We start from the raw sequence: 26591 nt of genomic DNA on the forward strand, positions 1-26591 counted from the left end.
TGTGATATGGTAGTCAAAAAACAATCAACTAAACAAAGGAAACTTATGAACAGAAGCTGCTGAATAAGCTAAAAAAGAGGTAACGGCACAATAACATTCATCCCAAGCACTGTGTAAAAAACTGGTGTTATAGAGTTTCTTTTTAATATGTCCCTTTCTCATTACAATGACGTGTGGTTCAGAAAGTGTTATGGTGTGTGTATGGCTGCTGGTAGAACTGTATAAATCCTATGTGTGATACTAGACTCAGCTACAAAGCAGCTCACAAGCTTGAGAGCCGCTTGTTTTTTTTAGCATTCTGTCTACAAGTATCATAGACAGAATGCTAAAAAATATGAAATATAGATGGAACAAGTTAGAATATCATACAAAGAAACAGTCAATAAAGTCCTCTTTGACTGTGAAGCTAAATACTACTTTGAAAGAAAAAGACAAGAGCACAATGCCAGTGCTGTATATTACCATAAAGCGATAGCAAATCGTCTCAGCAGGTGGAATAACATGTTATTAATTCTAAATGTTCTGTTCAGGAGTGCTAATGTGGACATTTATTTTTGAGAGTGAAATGCATAATTAGTAGAGAAAAGGAGGATCAGTGACAGATTTAATTTTTCATAATCAATTAGTCAACTAAACTTGATATATATTTTTTCAAAGCTATAAACAAAATCAATTGTCTCATGACTTGGTAGTATAGTGTATATCTAAATTTCATAATAAATAAAAAGACTTTTTTTATTATCCCCCCCATTTTATTCCATTCAATCTTTTCACAACTTAAGGTCATTACATCAAGATGATCTAAATGCCAATATTAATATGATGTAACTATGAAAAGTACTCACAATGAGCCACTGTCATATGTATATGTATTATTTTAATACATACATAATTATATATACATATATTCAGAGTCCTTTAATTAAGAATAATAAAAGGCAGGCAGGCAGGCATGCACACACACACACAATGGCCACTTCACTAAGTACATCCGCCTAACTGTTGTGTAGCATCTTCTTCAGTTTTCCAAACTGTGATGATCTGCTAGGTACTGAATGCACAAGAATACAATAATAGTGGAAAAAGATAAATCAATGTGCCTTTTTGTTATCTTATAACCATTAACTGAAGTTCAGATCAAATAAAGTTAATATGCTAATGAAGCAGAGATAAATCACTCAATCCTGAGACCATCCAAACAAAATGTCAATCCTACTGATGAAAAGAGCCATCATAAAATGAGAACACATGTAGCACAGAAGGATGGACTATGTCAAAGATGCATCTGAGTGCAGCATCAATCATATGTAATATTTACACATGATGTTAGTCATAGGTAAACAACGGACAGTGGCCCCCTAATACCAGTTCAACTGTTATTAGGATGGGAGTTCAAATATATTTCAGACCACATAACCAGTATGGATATATGGACTCATGCTACATTCTCCATATTTTAATTCTTTTATTAGCATAGATTCACTGAGGATGCTTCCCCCCCCCCCCCCCCCCCAAGCTTCAAATGATCAAGTTTGGTAATCTTTGCTTCTCTGGGCAGAGTTGACTGTTTTTCAGTTGAGAGAAGTGCAGCAGATTGTTTGCTTTTATAAGCTGAAAAAGCATGAGTATTCTTCATACTAAAATCTGATATGTTGTGCTGTTGTCCAGTCACACAGAGACATTTTTGAGTCACTGTGATATGTATGAGTACAAATTTTGTTCATTTGCTTTTAAATGTTACTGTGATATTAAATGTTATTATTATTATATTTTTTTTTTGACAATGTGCATTTCACTTTCACTTGTTTTTTTTTTTTTAGTTATTCATTAACCATACTAAGTAAAATTCACGACAATGTAATATCCAACAAAAACGTTTACTCAGAAGTCACCTATAATCATACTGCATTCAAAATTTGTTAAATAGCAATTTTTAGCTAGTTAAATCAAAATATATTGCAAACCACTGCTCATTGTTTGCACTGATTATTTTATATTGTAATATATAAATGATAATTACAGCTGTTAAAAGCTGCATGAATACAGGATGACATTCTAAAGAAAGCATATAATGTATATACTTAAAAATTTCAGTTTATAATTAGGTATGTGCAATGCTACATCCTTCATTTTAGAGAGGAGAGATAATCATCATAAGTTAAAAACTGGCTGCTATCCTCATCTAAAAATAAAGATTTTTTTTTTGCTTGATTCCCAGCCCCCACCCACATACACTAATGAAATGAGCAGTCAAATTTCATGATATTTTAACAGGATTTAATGCACTACTTTTTATGCAATGTACCGAGTCCTGAAAGATAAGCAGCATGGCCCAGTTCAATAATGAGCCAGGTTTTTAAAATAGTATTGTTTTTGCTTTCATTCTGAATGTATGCAGAAGGCTTTCTGCTTGTCAAATATCTATATTTGAAATAATTCATAAAGTGAGGGATTTCATAAACATTATTATTCTATTAAAAAAATAAATAAAATTAATTTTTAATGGGGATTTTAATGGATATTATACATTCATATATATATTTGTCATATTTTTACACGAACAGTTTTACTACTATCTCTAATTAGTAATATACATACAGTTTCAACATTCATTATTATGCAGTGATTAAATAAATAATGATAAAAAAGATGTTTGGATAAAACTGAAAGTTTTATCCAAACATCATTCCGAATTTATGAATCATTATTTTCTAGTACTTTTTATCACTTGAAGTTAAGGATTACTTTGACTGTTAAGTCAAATGAAATAATGCAAATCATATAACTATCATCTCTCATTCGTAAAAAGTTTACCTCTACAAAATTCCAAACAGCTAAAAAAAAAAAAAAAGACTAATAATGATTTACAGCCTCATAACATTAAACTTCACTGAAGGACTAGATACTCTAACTACAAATGTCAAAACGAATATTTATTTTTTTTTTGAAACCTTGGTAAAGTTATTTAAAATAAAATAATGAATTACCAACTTACTTTCTCAAAAGTATTACTTTTTCATAGTATTTGTTACTGCATAAATTGCTATAGGATATACATGAAACAAACTGTAAATGAAGGTAAATAATATCTGTAACCAGACAAAGAAACAATCAATGATATTCTTTAACAAAAACTTTACAAAAGAACTTACCGAGGTTTTAGATAAATTTTATTAGTGGAATAATTGAATTACAACCAAGGATTTTCCTTTTTAATAATTCCAAATACAATAACTTGGCATGTTTGGAATCTAAATATGATAACACCAATAGAGCAGTGAAATGGGAATAAAGAAGAAATGTATCAATATTTAACTGAATTATATGTAGTTATAATTTTAAGGAAATGCATACAAAAAAGTATTTTGAAAAGAGAGAGAGAGAAAATGAAGAGAAAGAAAGGTGAGTGATAAATTCAAACTGTGTATGGATGGTAGGCTGGACCTGCATGCAGAATTTAACAAGCTTAGAAACATTGAATCCTAATCTGAAACAATGATTGTAAATATTGAGAAGAATACTGCAGTATACTGTTTTTAATCAATATTAAAATATCATTTACTAAATTTAAAATAAAACTCTCATCCTTTTTTTTTAAGCTGCTAAATCTGGTAGCCTGACTAGAGTTGAATTCTCATAAACCAAAGATATATATATCTACCAGGATTGGATAAACAACTTAAAAAAAGTAATTTTAGGTGTTATTACTATTATCCAATAATGATTAGTACAAAAAAAAAAAAAAAATGTATGTGTGTATATATATATATATACACATTTTTTTTTAAAGTCTACTTAAATTTCTTTATGTAAATAAAGAGTTTGGGATGGGACCATAAAACGTGATGAAATATCTTACTAGTAGAAAGAAGCAAACTTAATAAACTCAATTCTTTTCTATTGTGATAAAATAGCACAATTTTGAAGTATTTTAAATTAATTTGATTTGCTAATTTGCATATTCTGAAAATACTACATAACTTTTTTTTCTCTCCTCCATTTAGTGTGCACTAAGTTATTTAACGTTATATGAAAAGTAATTTTAATAACATTGGCACTGGAATTTATATTTTATGAAAAATCCGACCTTATGAATTCACCCAGCCAATCCATATCACAATGTTACATCACTTCATGATACAGCATTGTGACATCAAACGAGATGTCATTCTATCTGGCTGCTCATCTCAGAATCAAAAGAATATTCATACTAGCAACTCATGCATCACCTACAAAAATTCAATTATTATTCTCGTACATGAAAGATCCTAAGGAGTAATAAAAATAGTTAATAAGGATATGTATTACTATTCTCTTTCATGACAACTGTAACATAAATATATTACAATGTTAGTTCCCATTTAATTTCCTATATGCATTACACATGACATTAACAATGAAAAGAGAATATGACTTGGCTTGGGAAATGGCTCTTGTAATCAAGAAATATGACTAATGTTTATCACAGGTTTAAAGTATATGATACAATTTCAGCTATGTTAACATTGATTATTTATCAATACACAGATATAAACTGCACAGTGGATTTAAATAGTGCATCAAGCAGAAAACTGAGTTATGAGTGTTAAAATATTTCATGACAAACATGTTTAAATCCAGATGAACACGTTTTCCATACTTTACTTAAAAGTAATATACATACAACTGTCACAAAATATAACATTGTGACTTTAATTGTTACAGGCTTTTAAATAACTTTCATTTGTAATTTACAAAACTTTATTTCATTTGTAGAAGCTATTTAAGGCCTCTTATTCTTAAACAAATAGACTAATCTACCGTCTAAAATGCTGCTTCATGAACTTCAGTGTTTTCTGCATCAGTGGTGCTACTTTAGGTTCTGAAATATAAAATTGATAATTAGCTCAAGTAAAATAATACAGTATGACCAATCTATATTTGACAAAATTCTGTTAAGACCTATGAATGGTTAAAAAGTAATATTTTAAGTTTTCATCTGCAAATACTGACAGTGAAATCTGTAGATTGGACAGATTCTCCTGCCCAAATTACTGCAGCCCTATCAGATTCTGAGTAATGTTTCCAAATTTTTAAGAATACTGCTTCTATAATACAGTAAATTTTTAGCACACTGAAGAAGTGTGCTAAAAATGAAATCTCAAGAATTTTTTTTATGTTGCTCCCCACGAAAGGTCATTTGCAACTTATAGTACATTTTGTACCGCGGATGAGCTAAGGATATCTTTTTTTTTTTTTTTTTTTTTTTTTTTTTTTTTTTTATCAAGCAGGACAGTGGTCTCACAATGGGCAATGAAATTCATTTTCCATCTAAAGACAATTCCTTTCTACAAAAAATCAATACTCTGCATCCAAATATTAAGTTCACACTAGAAAAGGCATCATCAACAGGTATTTCCTTTCTTGATGTCCACATCCAGTGCAAACAAGGTAGATCACAATTTCTACTTTCGTCTACTGAAAACCAACTTTTTTGTTATATGCATAATACATCAGCTTACCAACCATCTTAAAAATATGGCATCATAAAATCTGTAGTATCTAGAGCACACAAGATTTGTTCTTCTGAAGAATTCCTAAAACAATAATTGGAAATTATCAAAGAAACAGCCTTACTAAATGGATATAATCCAATAACATCCCAAAAAATAATTAACCACTCTCTTACAAATCAACCCAGACAAGAAGAAGCCCAAAGGACTCCCATTCCATATACTAAAGAATTTCTGAACGTGTGGCAAAAATTATGAGAAAAATAACAACTCACTGCTACCTACAAACCCATCAACCAAATTCACAACTTGCTACCTTCTCCAAAAGACAAACTCTCACCAATGATGTTACCTGGCATATCCCAAGTACCATGTTCGTGTAACTTGTCTTACTACTTAAGACCACATCCACCTTACCAAACCTCAGAAATCTGGCTTTGCACAACATGGAATCGAAAATGCTAATCACAGGATCCAATGGCAATATGCCAAGTTACTACATAGATCCAAATATAAACATGAACGGTTATATAAAGTTATAAAGAAAGTGCTAAAGCCTTACTTCATAGACCTAATCTTCATCAAAATGACTGTCTCACTATTCCAAAAGTTCGGGAAATTGTTATCCTCAATTGTATTCAATAATTTATCTGCTATATTTTAATTTAAGTAATTTTAATTTCAGTAGTCATTAATCATTAATGACTACTGAAATTAACATGAACACACAAATGTATAGGTAGAGGGATTCCAATTTAAACATGCACACTACTGTTTTTGTTTTTTGAATTCACAATTCCTATTGTTGTTCATTAGTTGTACTGATGATGTCTTATGATATATAAGATGAAATATTTACATAATAAAAAATTTACTGGGGCATACCTGTTATTCTATATTCATAGTGAAGAATTTATGGAGACACATGTGGTAGAATAATTACTTTACTTAACATTAGGCAAGTAACAATTGACGTTTCGACCTTTGGTATTGAGGTCAATCATCAGGAAAACATATATGAACAAGATACATGACACTGCACTATACAAAAGTAAGATGAATCTAAATGTTTGTTAATCATTTATCCTAGCCTGACCTCTGGTGAGAGGGGAAAAAAAGGGAACTACATTAAACAATTTCTAAAGTCCTTTTGCATTGAGATTTTCTTCTGTCTAGGGTTGTTCTGGTTGCTATATAGCTTGAAGATGGGTCCTCCACATTCTTGGAATAATTAATCCATTATTTTCGTTCAGATTTAGATGATGTTTCAGCATCATCCAAATCTGAATTCAGTTTGAATTTTCTTTCAAACCAGGTTTTGGCACGATGCAGGAACTCAGTGCCTTTCCAGTCAATTCTGTGGAGCGAATTGTTTGGAGCGAATAGGCCTGTTTACCAAAGTGGAGGTATTTAATGTGATGTTTGAGTTCATCTTTTCTGATTGGGATGGTGCATCCTGTTTCTCCTATGTAAGGTAGGTTACAGGTACACTGAAATTTGTAAACCCCTGGGTGGGCAAGGTATGGAAGAGGATCTTTGGAGGAGCTAAGTAAATTTCTCAACTTTGCCTTAATTTACTTAGCTCCTCCAAAGATCCTCTTTCATACTTTGCCCACCCAGGAGTTTACAAAATTCAATGTACCTATAGGGGAAAACAGGACGTATCATCCCAATCAGAAAAGATGAACACAAATGCCACATTAAATACCTCCACTTTGGTAGTGCATGGTCTGATAGGCCTGTTTTACCAAAGTGGAGGTATTTAATATGGCATTTATCTGCCACAAAACTGACTGGAAAGGCACTAAGTCCTTGCACTGTACCAAAACCTGGTTTGAAAGAAAATTCAAAGAAGCTTGTGAAATGATGAAACATCATCCAAATCTGAACAAGAATGACAGATTAATTATTCCAGGAATGTAGAGAACCCATCTTCAACCTATATATAGCAACCAGAACAACCCCAGAGAGAAGAAAATCTCAATATGAAAGGAATTTAGAAATTGTTTAATGTAGTTCTGTTTTTTTCCTCTCTCTCACCAGAGGTCAGGCTAGGATAAATGATTAACAAACATTTATATTCATCTTACTTTTGTATAATGCAGTGTCATGTAGTTTGTATCTTGTTCATATATACAAGGTACGCCCATTAAATAATGAGACTGGTTGCAAAAATCGTGGTTTATTATTACAATTTTACAACTTAATTGTTATCCCCTTCAACATACTCCCCTCCTCTATGATTACACCGTTGCATACAAATTTTCCATTGTTGGAAGCAGTGCTGCAAGTCATTAGGTGTTATCTGATTCAGTAGTGCTGCCATTTTCTCCTTTACCTCATCCACTGACTGAAAATGGGTCCCCTTCAATGCAGATTTCAACTTTGGGAAAAGGTAACAGTCACATGGAGCTAAGTCCGGTGAGTAAGGCAGATGGTTCAACACTGGGATCGTCTTATCAGCCAGATACTGCTTTACAGACAGTGCACTGTGGGCTGAAGTGTTGGCCTGATGGAGAATCCAAGCATTGTTGTTCTTCTTCCATAGATCTTCCATAGGTCTCTTCTTCCTCGCTCGTTCTCTCAGCTTGGCCAAAAACTCAAGGTAATAATGTCGGTTAATTGTCTGACCCTCTGGTACCCATTCAACCATTACCACACCATTAATATATATATATATATATATGTGTGTGTGTGTGTGTGTGTGTGTGTGTGTGATCATAGGCTTTTACTTGGTTGTTGTGATACATTGTGTTTTTTGAATCTTTTAACAGTAAACTGATAGATCGATTATCTGTGCTCATAGCTCTCATAAAGAGGAACACAAAGATGGCGTCCAGGTCGCCATACTTGTCTGAAAATCTCGATTTAAAAGACTTGATTCAGTGTTCGGTTGCGAAATGTATGCATCGAGGAGAGCGGTTGGAGTCTGGTTAAACAATGATTGTGGAGTAAATGTGTGCAAAAAGTGTAAAGAATGTGATGATTTAAAGAATGTTTCAGGTTGTGTGAGTAATATCATTGTCGAAAGTGAGGAACTAGATAACAGCAATATTCGAGGTATGAACGAGGAACTTGTGAGGTAGTATCTGATAGCTGTGAGAGTGGTGTTGATAGAGTGAATGAAGTTAAGCATACAGGATGATTGAATGAATCATCGGAAAATAAAAATGATGACACAGATGCAATGAGTGAAATAGCTTTATTATGCGGAGCGATACATAGTGTAAACCAGCAACTGGAACGTTGGCAACATTCGTTAACAAGCGTACCGACTAATAATCAAAAGTATGATAGAAAAAATAAGGGTATGATAGTGAGTGTAAATAAAATGAAAGAGTGTGTATTGTATGGAGATTCCCTAGTAAGAGGTGTGTTAGTTGAGAGTTTAACAAAATTGTACCAACCTGGTGTGACCGTAAAGAATGTAAGCGAGTTGATTAGGATGCAAAAACAACGGATGAAGGAATTGATAGTGGTGGTGGGTACAAATGATTTGAAAGGAAATAAAAAGGCTATGAGTGAGAATGAGAAGGAATTGCTTGAGGTGGCAAAAGAAAAGAGTGAGAGAGTTAGGATGGTGAGTCTGTTGCCACAGCATGACAGTGAAGAGTATAGAAGGAGGGCCATAATTGCTAATGACTTTATGCGTGAATTATGTTTGACGAGTGGTGTGGAATTTGTGGATGTGTGGAATGAGTTCGATGGGCGAAAGAATTTGTACAAAATGGATGGATTACATTTGAATGGATTAGGTGTGCGGAGACTTGAAAAGGTGTTGTCGAATGTGGGAAGTGAAGTTACAGAACCAGGGAAACTACAGTTATTAAGGGGGGAGGTTGTAGATTTGCAGATTTTAGGGAGACAGTTCAGTGTGTGAATGTGTGTAATATGGCCAAGCAAGTGGGAATAACCACGAATCAGAATGGGATAGTTAGTATAAGGCATCAAAATAGGGATGGGACAAATCGGCTTCTTCAATTCATGTATACAAATGCCAGAAGTATTAGGAACAAGAGGGAAGAATTTTTGGCCTTGGTTGGCACTTCCAGACCACAGATTATTGGCATTAATGAAACATGGTTGACAGAAGATGACTCAGCTAGTGGGATTGAATGTGAGGGGTATGGTGTGTTCGGGAGTGACAGGGAGAATAAAATGGGGGGGGGAGTGTTATATTGATGATAGCTGATGAGCTACAGCCAAGAAGAATAGAGGTGGAACTGCAGGATAGAGAAAATAGCACATTTGAGGCTAATTGGTGTGAGATTGAAATTAACAGAACTAAATATACAGTTGGGTTCTGCGATAGACCAGGTCATGGAATAGATGGTGGAGATAGTATGCATAAGCAAATAGAAGAAATGAGTGGAAGGAGGAGAGAACACATGGGAGGAAGGAATTGGATTTTATGGTTATTATGGGATAACTATCTGCGACAGCATGTAATTGAAAATACTAGGGGTCAGAGAGTGCTTGACCTGGTAATTGCATCTGAGAATTAGACTGTAATGAATATGACCACGTTGCCCAGAATAGGTGAGAGTGATCATATGGTCTTGACTTTGGAGGTGGCTACAGGTGTAGATTTTACAACTAAGACAGGGAACATGTGGAATTATCGGGCTGGTAAGTATGACAAGCTTAGGAGATTGATTGGTTCAGTGCCATGGCATGTACAACTGCAAAAGCTAGAAATTGATAGTGCATGGGAGGCAGTAAAGAAGTGTTTGCATGAAGCAATGGCTGACTGTATACCTAGAGTCCGAATAATAAATCAAGTAGGGGTTAAATGGATGAATAACACCATTAAGCTTGAGCTGCAAAAAAAGAAACAATTATGGACAGAATTTAAGGAGAAAGGTGACCTGCAGGCACATGAACAGTACAAGGCGCAGGCCAGAAGGGTAACGAGTGTGGTAAGAAAACCAAAACAGGATTATGAAAGAACATTGGCCATGCAGGCTAAGGAGAATCCTAAACAGTTTTTTCGATATGTTGCAAGTAAAAGAAAAAATGTATATAGTAGAATGATTTTAAAGAATGCCGATGGTAGGGAGGTAACCAACTCAGCTGATATAGTTGAATTACTGAGTGAGCATTTTGCAAGAACATATCTTCCAGGTGGTGGCATTGCAGAAATGAATGAACCAATAGAATATACGGAATTGTGGTAAATGAAGCAGAGGTGAGTAGTCTATTGCAAAACCTCAATGTCAATACATCTGTGGGATTGGATGGTATACCAGCTCGTGTTGTACATGAAGCGGCTAAAGAATTGTCAGTACCCTTGACCATTTTGTTTAATTTGAGTCTCTCGTCTGAGTTAGTCCTAAGGGGGTGGAAAGAGGGGAAAATAGTTCCACTACATAAAGGAGGTTCCAAGACTGCTGTTGTAAATTACCGACCGATTAGCATATCAGGCATCGTTGTCAAGGTCTTGGAGAAATTAGTCAAGAGAAGAATACAGGACTGGATAGATGAAAATGGGATACTGTATGGGGGACAACATGGTTTTGATCATGCCTTAGTAACTTGCTCATGTTTTATAACACAGTGACAGCTGAACTGGATAAGGGTAATGGGTTTACAGTGATTCTACTTGACCTTGCCAAAGCCTTTGACAGGATACCACATGTTACTCTAATCAGTAAACTGGAGCAGATGGGGATGGATATAGGGTTGGTGAGATGGATAGGAGGGTGGTTGATGGAGAGATACCAGAGAGTGGTTTATTCAGGAGTGGAGTCCAAAAGACAGCTTGTGACTAGTGGTGTGCCGCAGAGTTCTGTTCTTGGACCACTACTTTTCAAGGTGTTCATTAACGATATAGGAAAGGATCTGAGAGGAAGTTTTCACTTGTTTGCTGATGATGCAAAGCTGGGTAGAGAAATTGTGAGTGCACAGGATGTCAAAATTTTGCAAGATGGTTTGGATAGTTTGGAGGACTGGACTAGGGAAAATGGATGTCAATTTAATGTGACAAAGTGGAAGGTTATGCATTTTGGAGTGAAAAGATTAGCAGCAGTATATCACATTGGTGGAACCATACTCCAGGAGATTGATGAGGCCAGGGATTTGGGAGAGTTGGTGGATAGGGAATTGAAGTTTAGGGGGCACATTGCAAAAGTGGCCAAAACAGCTCATCAAATCACTTGGTTGCTGAAAAATACTTTAACAAGCAGAGACAAACAAGTTATTGTTCCTGTATATCGAGCCTTGATAAGACTCCATCTAGACTACTGTGCCCAGATATGGGCGCCAGGGTTTCTTCTTGATGGGAAGGAGGTGGAGAGGATCCAGAGACGAGTGACCAAGATGATAGCAGGTCTATGGAATGAACCTTATGAGAACAGGTTGAAGATTTGTGGGTTACAAAAATTGGTTGATTGGCAGAAAAGGGGTAATATGGTTGAGACATTCAAATTACTGAAGGGTTTCTCTAAGATTAATCCAGAAGATATTTTTGAGAATAGGACTGGTGATGGTGCGAGGACTAGGGGGCCATACATGGAAGCTGGGCAAGAGTGTGGTTAGCAGGGGTGTTAGAACTAGGTTTTTTACTTGGAGAATGGTGAATGAGCGGAATAAGTTGCCAGAGTCTGTTGTGGGTGCTATGACTGTGAATGAGTTCAAGGCGAGGTATGATAGATACTGTGTGAATGTCGAATAGTTGCTCTTGACATGATGTTAGGGCCTCCCTCGATGAGTCTGTCGACTCCTTGGAGTTGCCCGAGATAATAATAATAATAATTTTAAAACATAAAAAACATCCCTCTTTGCCCAATTGTGGAAGGAATTGACTCACCTACATATAAACTTGCCAAATATCTAGCAAAGTACCTCAAGTGTTTCTCCAATAAATCTTCATCTTTCATCAAAAACACCACAGATTTTGTTTCTCATATAAAAGATATTCCCATCAATGAAAATGGCATTCTAGCAAGTTTTGATATTATATCTTTATTTACTAACGTTCCTACAGACGAGGTACTTACATTACTAAAGAACAAATTATCTAAAACAATGTTTGCTTTATTAAAACATTGCATTCATTCTGGTTACTTCAGATATCAGGACTCCGTTTACCAAACAAGGCCTGGCAATGGGCAATCCTTTGTCCCCAGTTCTAGCTAACATCTTCTTTGAAGATTGTGAAACGAAAGACATATCTTCCTTCTCATTTAAACCAAAAGTTTGGAAACGATATGTTGATGATATTTTTATTATTTGGAATCAAGGGCACACATCTCTCATAGATTTTTCTTCATCATCTAAACATCCAACACCCTAATATAAAATTTACTGCTGATTTAGAAAATAATAACTCCTTACCTTTTCTGGATGTCATGCTTACACGATGCTCTGATAGATTAAAAATCTCTATATACAGAAAACCTACTCATACCAATAGATATCTGCATAATCTTTCTCATCATTTTCCACCACAAAAACTTGGAACTATATCTACCTTAGGACAGAGAGCACGCTCTCTCTCTTGAATGAACCAGATGAACTACAAAAAGAAATAAATCACCTCACTCTTATCTTTAAACAAAATGGATACTCTAAAAAAACGATTAAGAAATTTCTTCTGGATCCTCCTAGGCAGTGCACAACAGAAACTATTAATTTTAAAGGTAGCTCTCCATTCCATACATTAGCACAGTCTCTAAAAAATTAGCTAACGTCCTTAAAAAATATAATATCAGGACGTTCTTTGCCACACTTCCTAAAATCCGTTCTTTAATCAGCCATCCAAGGCCAACTCATCACTACTTAAAATATCCTGGTGTCATTTTTGGCTTGGTGTCGCACTGATTTGATCGTCGGCTTGAGAGCTCCTGAGAAGATTAGTAGTATTTTGTGTTAACATTGGCAATTTTACTAGAATTTTAAGTAGTATTGTTTGCTTTTTGTTTCTTGGTGTGTCTGTGCAATTTTTGTGTGTTTTCTGTTATTTTAAGTATTATTTTTAATATAAGATAGCGTACATATGGCACCGATAAAGAAAAAAATGGCGGCCAGGTCGCCATGTTTGTTTAAGAGTTTTGATGTAAACGAATTTATGCAATGTGCTGTCTGTGAGATGTATGCTTTGCGAAGAGTGGTGGGAGTCTGGTTAGAGGATGATAGTGGAGTTAATATGTGCAGAAAGTGTAAGGAGAATGAGGATCTCAAGCGTGTTTTGGGTGGCGAGAGTGATATCGTTAACGATGGTCAGAATGTAGAAAATGGCGGTGTGATAGAGAATTGAGTGGTAGTGCCAGATAGGTGTGAGAGCGTCGTTGAAAGTGTAAATGAAGGTAGAAATACAGAACGAATGGATGATTTGATTGATAATGAAAATGGTGAGATAAATGAGAGTAGTGAAATCGCGCGTTTGAACAGTGCGATACACAGAGCGAAAAGGCAACTGGAGCGTATGGAAAAATGTGTGCTGAACGTACCAACTAATAACTAGCATAAGTCTGTGATGACAAATAATAGAATGTTTGTAAACGTCAGTAAAATGAAGGAGCGAGTGCTGTATGGGGATTCGCTATTAAGAGGTGTGATAGTTGAGAGTTTGACGAAGTCGTACCAGCCGGGTGCGAACATAAAGGACGTCAGCGAATCTATTCGAGTGCAAAAACAGAGGGTGAAAGAGATGATAATCGTGGCAGGAACAAATGATTTGAAAGAGGACAAAATGGAAATGATAGAGGATGTGAGGGAATTACTTGAGGTAGCAAAAGAGAAGAGTGAGAGAGTTAGGATGGTGAGTATTTTACCACGGTATGACAGTGAAGTGTTTAGAAGGAGGGCCATAATTGCCAATGACTTTATGCGTGGGTTATGCATGGAGAGTGGTGTGGGATTTGTGGATGTGTGGAATGAGTTCGATGGGCGAAAGGACTTATATAGATGGATAGGTTACATTTGAATGGAGTTGGTGTACGGAGGCTTGAAAAAGTGTTGATGAATGATGTGGAAGTGGATGTACAGACTCAGGGAAACTAGATTTATTAAGGGGGCGGGGGAGTAGATATACAGACTTTAGGGAGGCAGTTGAGTGTATGAATGAGTATATTATGCCCGAGCGAATACGAAGGACAAACAAATCAGAATGGGATAGTTAGTATAAGGCATCAAAGTAGGGATGGGACAAATGGGCTTTGACAATTCATGTACACTAATGCCAGGAGTATTAGGAACAAGAAGGAAGAGTTTTTGGCCTTGGTTGGCACTTCCAGGCCACAGGTTGTTGGTATTAGTGAAACATGGCTGATAGAAGATGATAAAGCTAGTGGGATTGAATGCGACGGGTATAGCGTGTTCAGGAGTGACAGGGTGAATAAAAAAAAGGGGAGGGGAGTGTTATTGATGATAGCTGATGAGTTGTAGCCAAGGAGTATAGAAGATGAACTGCAGGATAGAGAAAAGAACACATTTGAGGCTGTTTGGTGTGAGATAGAATCTAGCAGAACAAAATATACAATTGGGTGCTGCTATAGACCAGGTGATGAAATCGATGGCGGGGATAGTATGCATAGGCAAATAGAAGAAATGAGTGGAAGTAGGGTAATTATTATGGGTGATTTCAATTATGGTAACATTGACTGGAAAGAGGAGAGGGCACATGGGAGGAAGGAATTGGATTTTATGCGGTTATTAAGGGACAACTATCTGTGGCAGCATGTAGTGGAAAATACCAGGGGGCAGAGAGTGCTTGCCCTAGTAACTGCAACTGAGAATGTGGCTGTAATGAACAGCCACCAATTGGTGAGAGTGACCATAAGGTCATGACTTGGGAGGTAGCTAAAGGAGTGGAATTTACAATTAAGACAGGGTACATGTGGAATTACAAGGCTGGTAAGTATGACAAGCTTAGGAGATTGGTTGGTTCAGTGCCATGGCATGTAAAACTGCAAGGGCTGGATGTTGATAGTGCATGGGAGGTGGTTAAGAAGTGTTTGTAGCAATGGTTGACTGTATACCAAGAGTCAGAATAATAAATCAAGTAGGGGTTAAATGGATGAATAACACTAAGCTTGAGCTGCAAAAAAAGAAACAATTGTGGAGAGAATTTAAGGAGAAAGGTGACCAGGGCGCAGGAACAGTATAAAGCTCAGGCCAGGATGGTAACAAGGGTGGTAAGAAAAGCAAAAGCAGATTACGAAAGAAAATTGGCCATGCAGGCTAAAGAGAATCCCAAACAGTTTTTTCAATATGTTGCAAGTAAAAGGAAAAATGTTCATGGTAGAATGATCTTAAAAAATGCTGAGGGTAGGGAGGTAACAGAATCAGTCGATATAGTGGAATTACTGAGTGAGCACTTTGCAAGAGTATATCATCCAGGTGGTGACATTGCAGGAATGGAAGAACCAACAGCTTATACTGGAATTGTGATGAATGAAGTAGAGGTAACTAGTCTATTACAGAACCTCAATGTCAATACATCTGTGGGATTGGATGGTATACCAGCTCGTGTCGTACGTGAAGCGGCTAAAGAATTGTCAGTGCCCTTGACCATTTTGTTTAATTTGAGCCTCGGGTCTGGGTCAGTCCCAAGGGGGTGGAAAGAGGGGATAATAGTTCCGCTGAATAAAAGTGGTTCCAAGACTGCTGTTGAAAATTACCGGCCAATCAGCATAACAGGAATCATTATCAAGGTCTTGGAGAAAATAGTCAAGAGGAAAATACAAGACTGGATAGAAGAAAATGGGATACTGTATTGGGGACAGCATGGTTTTGTGAAGGGTAGATCATGCCTCAGTAACTTGCTCATGTATTATAACACAGTGACAGCTGGACTGGATAAGGGTAATGGGTTTACAGTGATTCTACTGGACCTTGCTAAGGCCTTTGACAGGATACCACATGTAATTCTAATGAGTAAATTGCTGCATATGGGGATGAATATAGGGTTGGTGAGATGGATAGGAGGGTGGTTGACAGAGAGATATCAGAGAGTGGTTTATTCGGGAGTAGAGTCCACAAGACGGCCTGTGACTAGTGGTGTGCCACAAGGATCTGTTCTTGGACCACTGCCGTTTAATTTGTTCATTAATGATATAGGAAAGGATCTGAAACAGTTTATTTGTTTGTGGATGATGCAAAGTTGGGTAGGGCAATAGTGAATGCAGATGATGTCAAAATTTTCCTCAAGATGATTTGGATAGATTGGAGGTCTGGGCTAAGGAGAATGGATGTCAATTTAATGTGGCAAAATGTAAGGTTATACATTTTGGGGTGAAAAGATTAGCAGCAGATTACTACATTGGTGGAACTGTACTCCAGGAAATTGATGAGGCACGAGATTTAGGAGTGTTGGAGGATAAGGAGTTGAAGTTTAGGGGGCACACTGCAAAAGTGGCCAAATCAGCTCATCAAATCACTTGGTTTCTGAAGAATACGTTGACAAGCAGAGACAAGCAGGTTATTGTTCCTCTGTATCGAGCCTTGATAAGACCCCATCTCGACTACTGTGCCCAGATTTGGTCACCTAGGTTTCTTCTTGATGAGGAGGAGGTGGAGAGGATCCAGAGGCAAGTGACCAAGATGATAGCAGGTGTGTGGAATAAACCTTATGAGAACAGGTTGAGGATTTGTGAGTTGCAAAAATTGGTTGATAGGCAGAGGAGGGGAGATATGATTGAGACATTCAAATTACTGAAGGGTTTCTATAAAATTAATTCAGAAGATATTTTTGAGAACAGAGCTGGTTGTGGGAGGACTAGGGGACATCCATGGAAACTGGGCAAAAGTGTGGTTAGTAAAGGTGTTAGAGCTGGGTTCTTTACTTTTAGAGTGGTGAATGAGTGGAATTCGCCCCCAGAGTCTGTGGTGGATGCTGTGACAGTGAATGAGTTTAAGGCGAGGAATGATAGATACTGTATGAATGTCGAATAGTTGTGATGAATATGATTTGGGGCCTCCCTCAATGAGTCTAATGACTCCCTGGAGTGGCCTGTAATAATAATAATAATAATAATATAAATTATGGTGCGATTGCAATATCCCTTATTTTGGACAAACTAACAAATCTATTGAACAATGTATAGAAGAGCATAAGAGAGACATCTCTTACAAAAATCTCATGCAACTGCGTTATCCAGTCATGTTCTTTTTTCAAATAATCCTAATGATGATCCGTTTGCTGGGATAGATCAGAAAATATTTTTCGCTGTGATGATGAGTTTGAGAGAAAAATTGTAGAATCAAGGGAAATCCTGCTGAACCCTGTCCACTTAAACAACAATTTGAGTTATAACATCCCAGATAGCTATGCTGCAGTTATTCAATATTGGCATTCACGTGAGCCTGCATGCACACTTGCAATAAATAATGGCACGCCTGTTAGAACAACTTGAAAAAATACGTTTTTTATGTATCAATTATGTATGGCAATTTTTACCTGTAATTTCCAGTTGTTTTAGATACTTCAATGTTTATTACTATTCTTTTCCTTTATAAATACCTGAGGAAGGCTGTTATAAGCCGAAACTAGTTGTATTATTCTCATTAAAATCTTTATAAGTTATCTCGGTTTTTTAAGTCATTAAATCTATGTTTTAAAATATATATAAACCACAACAATCAGCACTGCCTTCAGTTTTGACGTGCTCATTCTTGCTTTTTTCATTCTCGGTGATGTGGGAGTTTTCCAGCATTAATTGTCTCTTTGTTTTTGGATCATACTGGAAATTCCACGTCTCATTTCCAAAGTTGAAATCCACATTGTAGGGCACCCATTTTCAGTCAGTGGATGAGATAAAAGAGAAAACAGCAGCACTACTGAAGCAGATAACACCTGATAACTTGCAGTACAGCTTCCAAAAATGGAAAATTCGTATGAAAAAACGGTATAGATATAGGAGGGGAGTATGTTGAAGGGGGTAACAATTAAATTGTACAATTGTAATAAAAAACCACATTTTTGCAACCAATCTCGTTATTTAATAGCCACACCTCATATGTTTTCCTGATGATTGACCTCAATACAGAGGTAAAACATCGATTGTTACTTGCCTAATGTTAAGTAAAGTAATTATTCTAGAATGTGTGTTGTCTCCATAAATTCTTCACTATGAATAAAGAAGAATAACATGTATGCCCCAGTAAATAACTTTTTTAGTATATAAATATTTCATCTTATGTATCATAAAACATCATCAGTATTGTGTCTCCATAAATTCTTCACTATCAATGCTGACCACCATGTAACCTTAAAAGAAAGAAGTGTTATTCTATAGTTATAAAGATGAGAAATGCCAGTTAAAGTTTAATGATAAAGGCTATCTCCTCCCCCCCCCCCGAAATCTGATTTATACACATTTTGAACCAGAGCCCAATATGTTCAAAGTAATGGTAACTTGTGCTTTAATTCTTTCACTGTGCTTATTAGATGACTTTGTTCCTTTATTTTAATAAATTTAGATGTTGTTGCAAAAGCCACCACTAATGATAGGATTTGAATTTTAATGTGATCATGATTAGAAATGCTTTCTCTGGACATGGTAACATATAGCTTTGGAGTTGAAAGAACTACACTCAAAAATTTAAAGTATAAATTTAAAATTTAAAGTTTAAATTTTTTACCAATACCCAAGGACTTCACTAACTTTACCCACTTCACTAAACGAATTTTGGAGTATTAATTTCATGCATTCTCAGACAAGGTTGGGCTGCTTTACAGTGGAAGAGTGACGAAGCATGAGATTTTGAACTGAGATCTTTTCCAACCACAAATTCATGCTAACGGCATTGTTCTAAATGCAAAAGTCCAAAAAAACAACCTTTTAACATTTCCTACAAAACATAAATTAGCGTCAAATAACAATTATATGAAATAACTAGGGTCTCTACTCTACTCCACCAGTGTGTGTGTCCTTCAGCTGCAAACCATACTGCAAATGAGTGCAGGTGCCATGAAGATGTGCATTATATGTAGAAGTCTTTGCATGTCTTCATGATGAAACTAACATGAGATTTGAATTCCGGTCTTTTTCAACCAAAGGTTCATGCTGTATCGTTCCTTTAATTGCCTATAGAATTGCAAAAACAGCCTTCTGATGTTCTGTGAAATTGGTGTCACATGATAATTCATCATCATCATATTCCTGCCATGTACCCTCAAGGAGTGTACAGGATATGATAGTACTACATGAAAAATTTACACAATATCTACAATTTTCCTCCAAATCAGTCTGTTACTTGTCAAGACTCCAACATTATCAGATCTTATATTTCTATCATCTAAACCACTTTGTACCATATCAATCCACCTATATCTTGGTCTCCCTTTGGGTCATTTTGCTGCCAATCTGGCAGAGAACACTTGTTTTGCTAATCTTTCTTCGCCCATTCTGTTTAAGTGACCATACCACCTGAGATTAGCTCTGCTAACGTATTCCTAGATGCTGACAATGTCAAGTTCTTTCCTAATATCCTCGTTTTTAATATGATATCCATTGATGCCATCTGTTCACGCCTATAAACTTTCTCAGCACTCTCATATCTGCGGTCATTAGTCTTTGTTCAAGTGTTTTACTTCTCACCCAACTCTCACATCCATAAGTTAAAACTGGATCGAACACTGTTTTGAATACAGTTAATTTAGTGTTCCGACTAATTTTTCTCTTATTCCATATGAATTTATTCATTTGACTTCCTACCATACCAGCTTTGTTGATTCTGTTGTCTATTTCCATATTTAATTTACCATCTTCACTAAAAATAGTGCCTAAGTAGCTGAAATGTTTTACTTGTTCAACACGTTCTCCATTCACAACGCAGAATCATTTTCAATGATTCTGCCTATTTTCATTGTCTTTGTCTTTTTATTGCTGACCTTCATACCATATCTATTACAACAGCTATTCAATTTAGTCAGAGAATCTTGCAGACTTGTAGCGGATTTATTTAGAAGTATAACATCATCCGCATAAAGCAAAGAGCTGACATTAACATCTCCAATTTTGATATCAGGTTTAATACCACATTCCTTCATAATGTGATCCATATAGATAATGAATAACAGAGGGGATAATGTACATCCTTGTCTCACACCAGATTTAACATTAAACCGTCTTCCTGTACTTCCTTCAATTCTAACTGCTGACTCACAACTCAAATAAAGACTAAGTATTGCTTGATATAATGCCCCATTGACACCATATAACTGCAGCGTATTGAATAGCTTCTCTCTTGGCACCTTGTCATATGCCTTTTCCAAATTGACAAAACTTAAATACAGATCTTTGTTATATTCCCATGATTTTTCAACTATTTGTCTTAAAGTGAAGATATGATCCTGATAACCTCTATTTGGCCTGAATCCAGCTTGTTCTTCACCAAGCTTTTCTTCCACAATTCCTCTCATCTGTTTCTCAAGTATACTTGCATAAATCTTACCAGGAACACTCAGTAGGGAAATACCTCTCTAATTCTCACATTCAGTTTTATTTCCCTTTTTATATATGGGTACTATGAGAGCTATACTCCAATCATCATGTACTTCATGTACTTCCTTCAATTTTAACTGCTGAACTTACAACTCAAATAAAGACTAAGTATTGCTTGATATAATGCCCCACTGACACCATATAACTGTAGCGTATTGAATAGCTTCTCTCTTGGCACCTTGTCATATGCCTTTTCCAGATCGACAAAACTTAAATACAGATCTTTGTTATATATAATAGCATGCTTTCTCAAATATTTGTCGTAAAGTGAAGATCTGATCCTGACAGCCTCTATTTGGCCTGAATCCAGCTTGTTCTTCACCAAGCTTTTCTTCCACAATTCTTCTCAACTGTTTCTCAAGTATACTTGCATAAATCTTACCAGGAACACTCAGTAATGAAATACCACTGTAATTCTCACATTCAGTTTTATTTCCCTTTTTGAGTACTATGAGAGCTATACTCCAATCATTTGGAATTCATCCCTCTGTCAAGGACTTCTGAACTATGCAGTGCAGCCATTGTAACACATTTATACCACCATACTTCAGCATCTCTGGTAGAATATCATCTACTCCTGCTGCCTGTCCACATTTCAAGCCTCTGATTGCTTTATCTAATTCAAGTATGGATATGTATTCCTGACTGTATGCCTGTTGATGTGTTTTATCACTGTGCTATCACTGCTTGTTTCGTTTAGCAATTTTTCGAAGTAATTACTCCATACTTCAAGGATATCTTTTTCTCCAGTTTTCGTGTCACCTTTATAATCTATATTTCCTTTAACAGCACTCTTTTCTCCATTTCTGAGCTTTTTTTACAGTCTCTAGAATATCTTGCCACCTTCTTAATATAGGGCTTCCCAAAATTCACGCAAGATTTAAATTTAGCGCCATTTGTGCTGTAAAGTGTTGCCAACGAGAAAAAGAAGACAGCGTGACAGCTGATAGTTCAGGGTTATTAAAAATGGAGCGCCACACAAAAGAACAATGCCTTTTCATTGTTGAGCAATATTTTAAAAATAATGAAGGTTTGGCAGCTACAGTTCACAATTTTCGTACAAAATATGGTCGGAATAGTGATTTAACTTCATCAATTGTGAAAAGATTAATTAAAAAATTCAAGGAAACTGGATCAATTAGTGATCTTATACACTCTGGCCGTCCTTCAACAAGTCGTTCAACAGAAAACATCGAAGCAGTTCGTGAAAGTGTTGCTGCGAGTCCAGGAACATCAATTCGGCACCGTGGTCTTGAATTGGGCATTTCGAGAAGCGCTCTACAGCATATTCTCACGAAAGATTTGCATCTTTATGCTTACAAAGTTCAACTGACTCAAGAACTGAAGCCTACTGACTACACACAGCGAAGAGAGTTCGTTGAATGGATTATGGAACAACAACAAGTGGATGCTTATTTTTCGAACAAAATCATCTTCAGCGATGAGCTCATTTTCATCTTGATGGCTTCGTTAATCAGCAAAATTGTCACATTTGGGGTTCAGAAAATCCACGAGTGATTGTTGAGAAACAAATGCATCCACAACGTGTCACTGTTTGGTGCGAATTTTGGGCTGGAGGCATCGTCGGTCCATTCTTCTTCGAAAATGCGGCTGGTAAGGCAATAACAGTTAATGGTGCTCGCTATCACGACATGATAATCCAGTTTTTTGTGCCTAAATTGCAAGATATGGATGTGGACGACATGTGGTTTCAACAAGACGGTGCCACATGCCATACAGCCCGAGAAACAATTCAATTACTGCATGAGTCATTTCCTGGTTGGGTAATTTCCTGTTTTGGTGATCAGAATTGGCCGCCCAGATCATGTGACAACGCTTGGACTTTTTTCTTTGGGGTTTTTTGAAGTCTAAGGTTTATGCCAACAAGCCCACGACCACCCATGCCTTGAAGGAGGAAATTGAGCGCTGTATCAACAAAATTCAGCCACATTTATGCAAAACGGTCATGGAAAATTTCGACAAAAGAGTGCGTACGCGCCAGCAAAGCCGTGGAAGCCATTTACCCGATATGCTATTCCATGCATAACCCTATACTGTATATTTTATGAATCAATAAGAAATTACAATTTTTAATTAAAAACCTGTGTTTTCTATCAAAATTACTTCTTGCATGAATTTTGGGACACCCTGTATTTATTTTCTATGTTCTTGCCAAAGTCTTCCTATGACTTTTGTTTTGATAGTTTTGCACATTGTTTAGCTTTCTTACATTTGTCTCTGTACAGTATTCTCTAAATGCACAAGCTGACTTATTTGCGAGCAACTTTCAATATGCTTTCTTCTTTTCATTCATTGCTTCTTTAACTTCTTGTGTCCACCATGGCGTTCTGATTTTTCTATCCTTACAGACAACCTCACCACATACCTCTCTGGCTGAATCAATCAGGATTTTCTTCAAGGCTTTCCACTGAATCTCTAAGGTTTCGTTCCTGTTCTCAAACTCTTTCATTTTTTCTTCAATAATCTTTGTGTATTTTAGTATACAGTTCACATCTGAGAGCTGCTCAACTTTTATTCACTTTAAAACTTTCTTACATATTATTCTTTTCAATACGAAATTCAATTTTATCCTGCTCAAGACTAAATAGTGATCACTTCCAATTTCAAATCCTCTGTATACTCTGGTGTCCTGCACCAGGGAGAAAACATCACTATCAACAATAACATAGTCAATGAGACTTTTCTCATTCCTTGCATCTTCTCTCCATGCGAATTTGTGCACATTTTTATGTTGGAACATAGTGATAGTAATAACCAGTCCATGTCCTGAGCAGAAATCCAACAAGTATTTGCCATTATTATTAGCTTTGCTCTTTTCTCCAAATTTTCCCAAAATATTTTTGTATGTCCAACAACCATTTCCTACTCTGCTATTTAGATCCCCAACAAGGACCAACTTTTCCTAATTCATTGTGTCAGTTGCTTTCTCTAAAGCCTCAAAAAATTCCTCCACTTCTACCTTAGTAGAACATACTGTGGGACCAAGGGCACAAATAAGTCTCATTGCCCAGTTCCCCATTCTGATATCTGCCCACATCACTCTTCTTGAGACTGCCTGCCATTCAAGAAGATTAGTCTCGTGTTTAGTATTGAATACTATGGCTGCTCCTTCTTTTCCTTGATTGGCATTGCTTGAATATAACATTTTGTATTTATTGCTAAGAAAGATCTCACCAGTTTTTGTCTTTTTTGTTTCAGTCACCTCTATTATGTTGATCTGGTACTTCTCTAATTCCTCAGCAAGCTCCATTTCTTTGCCATTCAGGCTTCTCATGTTGATAGTACCAATCTTTAACTCTGGTGATGTTGAGTTGAGGTGTGTTTTCAGATTTGATCCAGTAGATGACTTTTCGCTGTTTGCCCTGGTTCCCTGGCAAAAACAACGGGGGCCTTGTTTAACCGGGCGACGCCCCAGCTGGCATGAAATTTTGTTGTACCATCATTTTTTGTTTTGGTTTAAGCCAATAAGAATACAATTTGGTCAGCTAAATCCCAAACTGGCAGCCCATCCTCGTCCATTCAGTATCCAGGTAGATACCCAACAGGGTGCACCATGAGAAGGTGAGGATTGGACATTAGGTCAGAAGCCGTGGTCAGGTCTCCGCATTCCTTTAAAGGCTATGTGGGGGGTCTCCTCTCAGTTATACAGCTTTGACCCCTGACCCTAATGATAATTATATGAAATAACTAGGGCTCTACTCCTGTAACTTTCAGCTGCCAATCCTGCTGCAAATGGGTGCATATGCCATCTTTATCTGCATATGTATCAGAAGCATATTCATAACTAATGCATTTAAACTTGAATTTTTTGGTGAAGGAAGGCTAAGAAGTCAGGTATCCTGAAGAACAGCACACAGTAATTCAAACTGAAAAATAAATGAATTATGCTTAAATTTTATACTTACTTTTAGGTGGAATGGGAATAACTGAAGAGGCAGAAGAAGATAATGATGAAGATAATGACGAACAAGGTGATGGTGATGACCTTCCGGATGAGCTAGAATTATGTACAATAGGCTTGACAGTTTTATTTGAGGCAGTTTTGTGGGAATGAGCAACTTGTGATGCTGTACCATGCTTTGCTTGTCGGCGTGCAACATCACGTGGAGGTTTTACTACAGAATCCACATAAGCCAATTGTGTTACCCTACCTGAAAAACAAAATACTATCTAAGAAAATAGTTAAAATCTATCTATAATATTTTTTACATTTTTATACCAATCTTTAATATAACTGATTAAATAAACATAACAATAATGACAAAACAATACTACTGCACAGTTCTAAGATTCTTCTGTTGAATTATTTACAATATAAGGAATTAAGTGCTGAAAAATAGAAGAGGAACTTTTTCCCTTGATGAAGTTGGAAATTTGGGTGAGAAATATTTCACTGATCAGTTTTGTCCTGGAACTGGTTCAACCATAAAGATTATTCACTGCAGCATAGATACAATACAGTTCCAAACTATTCAGAGCTGAATTTTCAATTGCTGATATTCCCATTGTTTTTGTTAGAATTATCATGATGTTCATAGCATTATTTTTATGAAAATACTGGGCAGACATTCATAAAAATATCACCAGTGTCAAAAGTTGTAACATGCTTATGGGACATAATTTTATTTTGCCTAACTTTGTCATTATAAATGGTGCGATTGAAGCAAACTGAAATTTTTTTTCAAATATGAATCCTAAATACCAAATTTCATTCAATTCCATCCAGCCAGTGCAAAATTATTAATATCAATTTGAGCCATTTTATTCAATTTTACCAATAAAAATGATCAGATTAAAACCAAAACTGAAGCACAGTGACATCTTATTGTCATTCAATTTGAGCCATTTTATTCAATTTTACCAATAAAAATTATCAGATTAAAACCAAAACTGAAGCACAGTGACATCTTATTGTCATTCTAAATCCCAAATTTATAAAATTCCATCTAATCAGAGATATGCCTGCACCACTTGGCAGTCAAAGATTTTATGACAAATAGTTGAGAAATCATAGGAATAAAACAAGGATCTGTACTTCAGTTTTGTAGATCTGGAAAAGGTACACGAATTAGAACAAATAATGAACTTAGCAACTAACTAATGGTGAAGATATAGTAAGATGTATAAAGTCACAAAGAATCGAGTGGTTGGGACATATAGAAAGAATGCAAAAATATAAAGGAGTTAAAAAATATTTGAATGGAAAAGGACAAAGGAAGAAAGGCAGACCAAGAAAAAGATGGACTGATGATGTACAAAAAGATCTTACAACTCTAAAAGTTAAGAATTGGAAGAATATTGCATAGAAAAGAAAAGAATGCCTAAAAATTGTTTTGCAAGCTAAAACTCATAAAGAGTTGTAAAGTTAGAGGAAGAAAAAAAGGCATACAACAAGGTGTCCAGAGAAAAGCTTTTCAAAACACTACAATTATATGCGGTGAATGGAACATTATACAGGGCAATACACAGTCTATATTTAAGTTGTCAGTCAGCAGTTAGAATTGAAGGAAATACAGAAAGATTATTTAATGTAAAATCAGGTGTAAGAAAAGGATGTACGTTATCTCCGCTCTTATTTACCATCTATATGGATCACATTATGATGGAAAGTGGTATTAAATCTGATATC

At 36.0% G+C, this 26591-nt stretch overlaps 1 protein-coding gene across 2 annotated transcripts in view; it reads right to left on the reverse strand.

The window, feature by feature from the left end:
* Nucleotides 1-4609: 4609 nt before the first annotated feature.
* The window catches only part of LOC150097510 (uncharacterized), a 235351-nt gene continuing 213369 nt past the window's right edge, over nucleotides 4610-26591 (reverse strand). For both annotated transcript variants that reach the window (XM_090407294.1, XM_090407295.1), the window contains 2 exons: nucleotides 24868-25113; nucleotides 4610-4861 (listed from right to left, as the gene is read on the reverse strand). In XM_090407294.1, the coding sequence (XP_090263420.1) occupies nucleotides 4797-4861; nucleotides 24868-25113 (311 nt within the window). In that variant the 3' untranslated portion in view covers nucleotides 4610-4796. The remainder of the gene's footprint in view (nucleotides 4862-24867; nucleotides 25114-26591) is intronic.

The sequence above is a fragment of the Typopeltis vanoorti genome, chromosome 17 (assembly GCF_054136105.1).
Source record: "Typopeltis vanoorti isolate ZY-2024b chromosome 17, IOZ_Tvanoo_1.0, whole genome shotgun sequence".
NCBI classification, from domain to species: Eukaryota; Metazoa; Arthropoda; class Arachnida; order Uropygi; family Thelyphonidae; genus Typopeltis; species Typopeltis vanoorti.